The sequence below is a fragment of the Electrona antarctica genome (assembly GCF_951216825.1).
Source record: "Electrona antarctica genome assembly, chromosome: 19".
Lineage (NCBI taxonomy): Eukaryota > Metazoa > Chordata > Actinopteri > Myctophiformes > Myctophidae > Electrona > Electrona antarctica.
This window is the reverse complement of record NC_136800.1, coordinates 11,636,511-11,646,505: the sequence shown is the minus strand read 5'-3', so window position 1 is coordinate 11,646,505 and position 9,995 is coordinate 11,636,511. Positions and strand designations below refer to the sequence as shown.

Sequence of the window (9,995 nt, the reverse complement as noted above, 5' to 3'; positions counted from 1 at the left end):
AACACGTAAATCCATGGCATGTATTTAGCATTATGGGACACACACACCTCCCCGTCGCACACAGGAGATGTCGAGCAGCATACCTGCTCCTACTCCACGAACTCCAAAGAGAGGTCGACTGTACCAAAGTGGGTGTGGAGGAGGGAGGCGGTGTTTTGCAGTAACAAACCGCCCCGGCGGAGCACTGATGCTGCTGCAGCCAGCCAGCAACTCATCCCCTCTGGCACACATCGTGCTCGTGTCTCTCTGCAGGGGGCTTATGCAAAGGAACCTGTTACTGCTCGGGCTATGGGTACCACCACCAGCGCTGCTACCAACCCCTCCCCGACAAATCAATAATCCGCGCGGGGCTATACCTATACTATATATAGTGTGACAGTCTTGCGAGTCTTGGATTGGTTATTTTAATGAGGATATTGCGGCAATGGTGAAGGACAAGGCCGCCGGAGAGCGGAGTACGCTCCAGTATCATCAAACTTTGGTGAGTTTCTGATGAAGCGAAATGATGTCACCTGCAAAGGAGGTACGTGGCCGTAGGCTAAAAAGCTGTCGTCGCCAATCCGTCACAGCACAAAGAAACAGTTAACAATGATAATTGTCTATTTCGGAGAGGTGCACTAGTGTCTATGAATGGAATTCGATTTAGATCCATTCAGAGAAATGTCTATACCTGCAGAGCCAGAACTCTTGTGTGTGAAGCTGTGTTTTTGCACGTGCAGTCATGCGTGCATGCGCGCACGCTAGCTCTGGTCCATAGCGTAGGAGTTGAAGTTCTTCTTGAACCACATGCTAGTGTACGCACAGTCGCACACGGGTACGTGTGTGTGTGTGTGTGTGTGGGGGGGGGGGGGGGGGAGAGAGAGAGAGAGAGATTGAGAGAGAGAGAGAGAGAGAGAGAGAGAGAGAGAGAGAGAGTGTGTGTGTGTGTGTGTGTGTGTGTGTGTGTGTGTGTGTGACTGTGTGACTGTGTGTGTGTGTGTGTGAACATTTCAACCTAATTTTAAATGGTGTTTATATCTGTGTGGGGCTCTTAGCCACCACCGGGTGGTGGCGCACATGCAGAGCTGGATGGACCCCAGTGTTCTTCTGAAATATTTATATATATGCTCAGCCTCTCCATTCAGTCCCATTGAGCCACAGGTGGTCACAGCTCATGGATTATTGCCTCTGCCTCCTCCTGCCTAAAGTCTAACCTTACTCTCTTCATTAATGAAGAGAATTAAGAGAGCAATTACTTTCAATCCATTTATATTTTTGTACAATTGGATAACATTCAGATTACCGGTAATTTGTTTCACTTAAAATGATCCATGTACCCCTAGGTTGATATGCCAGAATGGCTAGACAATGGACACATGACCCTACCACTCTACATCCTCCGATCTATCTCCCTCATCTTTGTCTCTTGCATATCTTGTCCTTCCCCTTGCCCCTCATAATATGAGGGGCGATATGGAAGGAGATGACAAAGGCATATTATGCCTTTGTCATCTCCTTCCATATCTCTCTCTCTCTCTCTCTCTCTCTCTCTCTCTCTCTCTCTCTCTCTCTCTCTCTCTCTCTCTCTCTCTCTCTCTCTCTCTCTCCCTTTGCCAGCACTGCTCCATCTTACTTCCGAACTAAAAGTGGAGTCTCTTTGAATATTAATTGCCTCTTGCACCAGTTTTCTTTTTTTTCTTTTTTCTTTTTTGCTGCCATGTCAAGTCATGGCAGGATTGACAGTAATACCCTAGAGCACTTCACACACATGATATCTAAATTAAGAGGAGTGATAGATGGATATAAATGTGTGTGCGTGCATGCGTGCGTGTGTGTACTTGCACGTGTACATTTGTGTGTGCACATTGACTAGCCTTCTGAACACCTGTGTCAGACGTTAGTTAATTTAAGTCTGAGATCAACAGATGAACACACATTTACTGCAGTCTCCCTGTGGTATCTGCAGGAAGAGAAGTGACCCACCATGAGCTTTAAAATCCAATGTATTCTCTTGTCTATTCTGTGCACGTTTGCATTTCTGTGTGTGTGTGTGTGTGTGTGTGTGTGTGTGTGTGTGTGTGTGTGTGTGTGTGTGTGTGGCATATACGCACTTGCGCATTAATCGCACGGATTGTGCGCACGTATGTGTGAGCAACAGCGCATATGTCAATATGTCAATGTGTGACGTGTGTGTGTGTGTGTGTGTGTGTGTGTGTGTGTGTGACGTGTGTGTGAAGAGGGAGATGTGTCTCCCTGTCTTGTGGAGTAGACGTATGTGTGCTGGCCTGAGGAGAAAGAGTGTCTTTCATCTCCTATCGGTGTGAAGATCATTGTGTTCTGTGCCTCGTGTGCATCTGTGTACAGATCAATAGCCATGTAAAATGGCGTCCAGTGTGTCTCTGTGGAATGGGCCTGCCCAGGCCAGTGCCCTCCTTTCCTCTGTCCACAGTAGAACACTGCTCACATCTGGCTCTGTCCACACAGTAGAACACTGCTCACATCTGGCTCTGTCCACAGTGGAACACTGCTCACATCTGGCTCTGTCCACACAGTAGAACACTGCTCACATCTGGCTCTGTCCACAGTAGAACACTGCTCACATCTGGCTCTGTCCATGGTAGAACACTGCTCACATCTGGGTCTGTCCACAGTACTAGAACACTGCTCACATCTGGCTCTGTCCACAGTGGAACACTGCTCACATCTGGCTCTGTCCACAGTGGAACACTGCTCACATCTGGCTCTGTCCACAGTAGAACACTGCTCACATCTGGCTCTGTCCACAGTACTAGAACACTGCTCACATCTGGCTCTGTCCACAGTGGAACACTGCTCACATCTGGCTCTGTCCATGGTAGAACACTGCTTAGTGCTCACATAAATGGCTTCAGCATTCACACTGTGAAGTGTTGGATGTCCCTCTGTCAATCACACTCCTTAACGGAGACCTTGCAGAGGGCATACGGGATAGGGGTAGAAGGCTTTGAGGTGGTGCTAAGGTGCTGCTCTTTTTTTTGCACAAGGTATGTTGGCTTGGGTGTTTTATGTATTATTTATATGCTGTGCGAGTCACTGTGTACCTTATAGTCTTATCTTGCATTGTAATGTATTGTATTTATGTATGCTGCAGTGCGGGTCTTTGTGTCTAAGACAAATTTCTCCCCTGGGAGACAAAATAAAGTAACCTTGAACCTTGGATGGGTCCATTTGATTCCACTTGGAACTTAACACTGAAGATTTTACTGTCTACATACAAATACATGGCAAGCACAATACAGTATACTGTGTCATTGTGTGTGTGTGTGTGTGTGTGTGTGTGTGTGTGTGTGTGTGTGTGTGTGTGTGTGTGTGTGTGTGTGTGTGTGTGTGTGTGTGTGTGTGTGTGTGTGTGTGTGTGTGTGTGTGTGTGTGTGTGTGTGTGTGTGTGTGTGTGTGTGTGCGTGTGCGTGCGTGCGTGCGTGCGTGCGTGCGTGCGTGCGTGCGTGCGTGCGTGCGTGCGTGCGTGGTTTACTATACTGTAGTTACAGGGACCAAAACCCCCTCAAGGATAGTAATAATACCAGACCAAATTAACCTCATTGGGACATTTGCACATTTCTATTGTCCTCAAAGGGGAAAGGGTCATTCTTATGGTTCAGACAGACTTTTAAGTATTATGCGTGTCTTAAGTACCAGGTCTTATTACTTAACTTAAGACCTGGAGGCGTGGTCAATGCTGTTTGGCCACTCAGAATAGCCAAATGACATTGATCACGCCTCCAGGTCTTAAGTTAAGTAATAAGACCTGGTACTTAAGACACGCATAATACTGCCCTAGAGTTAAAATAAAAGACTGGGGTTAGGAGTAGGCATTTAGAGCATGTGGTTGCCATGAGTTGTTGAAATCCAGGATTGTTCTAATCTAGGGGGTTTGTGTGGTTAGAGTTACAGTAGGTGTTTAAGGTTAGGGATTTAGCAGACGCTCTTATTCAGAGTGACTTACAATAAGCAAGAATCACCAAGAATCTAGTATTAGTTTAACCACTTAACCCCCAGTATCCCTACTCTGGGGACATTAATCAAAAATAGATAATCTGTAAAATCACAATGTGTCACGTTGCTATGCATTAACTTTTAGATCTGCTATTTTTGGCAAAGAGATTTATAGAGGGTCTATGTGGCTAAACAATATACCATCAAAATAACAATCTATACATTGAAAGTTTTGAAACTATAGGATACCAGGTATACAGTAAACCGAACTTTTGTTTAAATTACATTCTTAACATTGTGGTCAAGAAAACAAACCTAACAAAAACATGAGTGTGCCCAAGATGAACCACACAATCCAAGATGGCACCACGTAAACCCTTTTCGTCTTGTGCTCCTCTCAGACAATGCAGGGTTTTTTCACTGTTCTATTGTTGTTATTATCTACAGTTGGGTGCCACCGATATTGTCCCTTATCATTTGACCCATTTAGGCCTGACCTCAAAATTTTAAAAAATCCTTCTAAATCCTCCAGTTTTCTGAAATAAATATTTTCACGATTTTTCAAAAATAGCAGACCTACAAGCTCGTAGCGCGCCACTCGGTGGCGCGCTATGAGCTTGTAGATCTGCTATTTTTCAATAGCTAAATTATAACATAATGTTTAAAACACCAAAAGGGGTTCCCGCCCAAAATGGGTTAACTGTCCTTTTGCGCAGATCACGCAAACCTCAGCAAAAAGAAAAGGACAATATCGATGGCCTCCAACTGTATGCTGCTGCATTGTCTGAAGGAAGCCAAACCAAAATAAGTTCTACTCTTATGTACCTGACTACCAGTACACAAGATGTAACAATAAAGTACAACCTTGAACTTGAAGTTCTTGGACCTTGAGATATGTTTGCATGCATGGTAGCCATATCTTCAGGAGCGAGCATCAATCAAGGCAGAATGTGGCAGCAATAGGTCCAGGGAAAGTGATCTGCCACAGGAAAAAGAAAGTGGAGAAAAAGTTAATATCTACGCAGTGATATTAGTCTGGCAATGCCAGGCTAGGAAAGTGAAGTGCTAGGATGTGAGGTGATGGAGTCTGACGAGGTGAGTACCTCAGTTCAAAGACAGGCATTGTTTTTTGTCTGGCATGAAGACACTTGTCTCATGCAACAGATATTAAACAGACAAATGGATGGGATGCAGATGAAATAAACCAAACCATTTGTAATCCTAAACTGGATTCTAGGGGGTTTGACAAATGCGCCTTCTATTTTATTGGTTTTCAGATGGTGGCTATCCGGTGCCAACAGTACAGGTTGCCTGTGTCAGTCGGGTCCATTTTTACACTGTCATAGATAAATGGTTTTTAAGGTGCACCAGGCTTTTGTGCGGTACAGGAACAGAGGTAGTGACACAGATAAGATGACATGGACATAGAGATCTGTCTGATAAACTCAACAGGAAGAACAAGCTGATAAATGTCATCTCTCCATTCACAGCGTAACCAAAGTCAAAGTGTTATTTTTTATTTTTGTATTAATGTATTTCTCACAATAAACTTTTAAAGATACATTTCATTTAAAATATAATATAATTTCATGTAATATTTCATGTTATTATATTGCAAATGGAAATGTTCCCTCTCCCCAGGTCCCCTGTGTAACCTAGCAAGCCTATTATGATGTGAAAAGCAAACATTCACATGTAAATGTTATTTACATATTATCTCACCAGTATGTTGTTGTTACTGTAATTACAACCTTTGCTGCAAAGGGACATCTTGGAAAATATTAAATGCTTGGCAGTCTCTACAGTCTTTTGAACCCATTATCTATGCAGGGATCTCATTATAGTCCGACAGCGTGAGTGGAAGCAGCAGTAAACAGGCTATTTATAACAATAAAGGCCTTCCACAAAGTCTTTATTGTTTTTACCCCACAACATAAGCCTGATTTATACCAAGTCATAAAAATAGTCAATCTACAAGCTCAAGTTGTGAGCTTGTTGATCTGACACTGTTGATTTTAAATGAGGTATTAGACATTTTTGGGGGGCACGGTGGCACAGTCGGTAGTGCTGTGGCCTCACAGCTAGAAGGTCCTGGGTTCGATCCTGGGTTCAGCTGTGGGCGCTGGTGTGGCGTGTTCTCACCGCGTCATCAGTGCCCATACCCGAGGCAGGGTTGGCGAAAGGACCTTTCTGTGCTGAGTTTGCATGTTCTCCCCGTGTCCCCTAGGGTAGGTACCCTCACAAAAAACATGCAGTAACCCTGGTCTCTAAACTACCTCCCCCTGGCCAGCCGGGGCACCGGATGGAGGGGAAAGGAACTGGTCGGGATAACGTGTTCCTTCCACGCGCTACGTCCGGCTGGGGAAACTCTCCCCTGTCATGTAAAAAGAAGCACCTTGGACTCCTCATGCATAGAAAAAAACATGAGGTCAGTCCGTTGCCCCCCCAGGTTGGCAGAGGAAGTGTAGGATTAAAGGATTACATTAGATAATTGTCACTGAGTGGAAAAATGGGTTGCAAAATCGTGGGATACAAATTATTTAAAAAGAAAAAAAGAAATTGTGGGAATTGCCTGTCTTTTCTAACACCTAATGGCCGAGCTACACCAGGTTTTTCAAAGTGCGTGTGCACGGCCACATATACGCACAAACACACACACACACACTTTTAGATCCAGTCTGCTTATGCGGGGTAGTTCATGTGAGTAGTGTCTGACGGCTGGAGAGCAATCTGGGATGGATACGTGCAGATCACGGCTAGAGCTGCTTTCACCCACGGTGCATGCTGGGACATCTGGCAGTGGCCGCTATCGCCTCCTCAGTGGCTCATGGAATGCAAAGGTGTGTAACGTAATGGTAGAAAAGAAAGGTAAAGGAGGAGAGACAGGATCGTGACTTGGCAACACATTCTCATCCCAAGTCCCATGAACTCGCCAAATACGGATGCTTGGCCAAGTTGGCCAAGTGCTGTGCACTATAGCCAACCGGACCATCTCGCCCCCTCAGTCAAGACTGCCAGTTAGAAAAACAAACCTTCTGGTACTTTTGAATTAATAGCGTTTCGGCGTCAACCATTTCTCAGCGTGTTAAGAAAGTGATCAGTGGTGTTGTGTGTACCGGGAGGGACCGATAGACAGATAGACATGACAACTTGACTTCAGCTGCTGTCGGTAAAAATACGTACAGACAGTCGCACCCCGTACTTACGCAACACCCCCCAACACCCCCCCCCCCCCCCCCACCACCACCACTGTCAGCTTGCGCCGGCTCTGCAAGTATAATTCGACGTTTGGATCTGCGTTGGTATCTGTTTTAGATGTATGTGTTGTGCCCTTCCTTCTGATGGCCTTTAAAAAAGCTTTTTGGAGAGGTGTGGGAGGTCGGTAGTATGTGTCATACTGGTTGGTGTCTTTCTTCCATGAGCGTGGGCATGCTTGTTCCATAGAAAATGTTTGTTTTTGTTCGTGAGAGTGTGTGTGCACAGTGCAGTGCTTGAAGCGTGTGTGACTGTGTGGGTGTGTGTGTGTGGATGTGTGTGTGTGGGTGTACAGTACTGTATGTGCGTGTACTTTGATGAGAGTGTGGTGAGTTTGGGTCAGAGCAGGTGTTACCGACAGCGTGCTCATGTCCTCTCAGCAGCAGGAGGGACAGGATTTGGCTGCTGAAAGGTCTTAATGATCAACCTGTACCTGTGTGTGCGTGTGCGTGCGTGCGTGCGTGCGTGCGTGCGTGTGTGTGCATGTGCGTGCGTGTGCGTGTGTGCGTGTGCGAGAGACTGTTTGTAAGGTTTTACTGCAATACCACTCTCCTGTTTTTCTCTCTCTCCTTCCATCTATCTATTTTTCAAATTTCTTATGTGCTTTATAAATAGTTATATTATTCCACCCCTGCATCTCTCTCTCTATGGTATCCAAATACACACTCACTCACACGCACGCACGCACTCTCTCTCACACTCACACTCACACGCACGCACGTACGCACTCTCTCACACACACACACACACACACACACACACACACACACACACACACACACACACACACACACACACACACACACACACACAGGCTCATTTCTCTGTAGGTGGGTCTAGTTATTCATAGTCAGCATTCTCTCACAGAGCTGGGCACGGGGCCATGTCTGATACTGTCAATTTATTACCTGCTCGCTGTAGAATGAAGAACTATAGAGACCACAGATAGAAACAATTATAATTCACTGGATGCTCAGAATAGAGCACGTCCCTATTTTCGTCTTCTTAAATCGTTGTTATTCAAATCAGATGCTTCCACGTTCTTTGCATCATGTGAGGTTTATGTAGGTAAAACTAAAGGCAAAGTGGAGGACAGGTAAATGCTCTTTTCTAACGACTTTGAGTCAGAGCGTTTTTTTCAGAGCATGGATTATGAAAAGCGTGTCACGAGATGGCAGTCACTCAGCTTGATTCTTCCATCAGCCTAACATGCACGGATTCTCTTGCTTTCCTCTATTAGACCACTAGAGTATGATGGGAGTGTGCTTGTGTGTGTGAGAACATAATCCCCTCAACAGTGTTTAAGTGTTTTGTTTTTTTTTAAAGAACGACTTAAGTGTGCGTGCGTGCATGCACGTTTGTGTGCGTGCGTGTGTGCATGCACGTTTGTGTGCGGTGCGTGTGTGTGCATGCGACAAATGACTCATTGGTAATCAGTAAATCAGTCTGTGTTACCTAGAATGATGCAAATCTGATGTAGGATGAGTCAAATTTGTCACTTCCTCCTCTAATTCAATATCCAATCTTGTCCCTGGAGGCCAGAGGGCTCGGATTAGCCAGATTGCTTCAGACGTCCGTTTTTTTCTTCCATACCCTCATCTATGCACCATCTGTATGCTTTTTAAGTAATACTATGCTAATACTTCAGCCTCATTATGCAGGATTTCCTGAATCTGTAGGTAGGGCATCCATCTATCTTTCTGTTGCTGTCGGGCAGAAACCTTATATCTCATTTCACCTTTTTTTCTCCATGTGATGCGACACATTGTGAGCTTGCAGATCTGCTATTTTTGAATTAAATGTTTTAAGTGAAAAGGTCTGTTCTGGTTTGAAAGGTCTGTTCTGTTATAAATATTGAACTTGTGACTAAATAAAAACATTGGCTCCATTGCTACACAGGTACCTTTTTCCATTTCATGAAATTAACAGTTACGGACATACAGGGTTTCCATCCAACAGCGACGGTTTAATGTTTTTAACATTAATCTCCCCCATGGGGAGATTAATGTTAATGTATATTAGAAAAAAGCAGGCATACAGATAGGTGTTTGAGCCGTCGTTGCTGTCAAATATTTGCCCTTGCTTTCTCCTCTTAGATGTTCCTCTAAAACGCCTCCTTGGGAACTGTTGAGAAATACGGAACATTATACAGAGCTTATCGGACAAAGTTATGATACAGTGTGTTGCTCAAGGACACTTCGAGACAGTAGTGCCAGGAGGAGCATGGGATCGAACCTGAAACCTTCTGGTTCCCAGATGGCCACAGTCTACCTCCTGAGACAGTGCTAGCCCCAGGGCCGCTGCTATAAAAGATCATTCATGCTCAGTCAAATCTGTGAAATTAAAAGTTTATATCACAAGACTGTGTCTAATAAAATGGTGTGGCTTCATGTGGATCTCAGACTTCATGTGGCCAGTCTATGAAGTCAGTCATCTATGACGTATGTATGTATGATGTATGACTCCATATTTGGGTAAGTTCTCAGTCTGAAGTGCCCGGGCACTATCGACTTTAATTTAAATTTAAAAAATAAAACGCGGTACTTCCTTGGTGTATTGGCAGGGTGCACAAGAAACCTCCAACAAGGACGAAATCCAAAAGAGCCGGCCGGCTACCGGCCAGCGGGACGGCCGGCTCTTTTGGATTGTGCCCTCCCTCGAAATCTGGAGTGCTGAACATTCCAGTGGTTTGTGACATTAGTAAGTAAGCTTTGCCAGGCAATGAGACCCATAGGGCAGGAGCCTATCTCCTGTTTCTGGAGCGTAACTCAGCTTGACACCCCATGACA

At 45.0% G+C, this 9,995-nt stretch overlaps 1 protein-coding gene across 1 annotated transcript in view; it reads left to right on the top strand.

Annotated features, from left to right (window-relative positions):
- Positions 1–424: 424 nt before the first annotated feature.
- The window catches only part of clcn2a (chloride channel, voltage-sensitive 2a), a gene marked incomplete at both ends in the record, with an annotated part of 45,543 nt that continues 35,972 nt past the window's right edge, over positions 425–9,995 (top strand). Inside the window, one exon of the mRNA XM_079530361.1 lies at positions 425–481. Within this exon, the coding sequence (XP_079386487.1) occupies positions 425–481 (57 nt within the window). The remainder of the gene's footprint in view (positions 482–9,995) is intronic.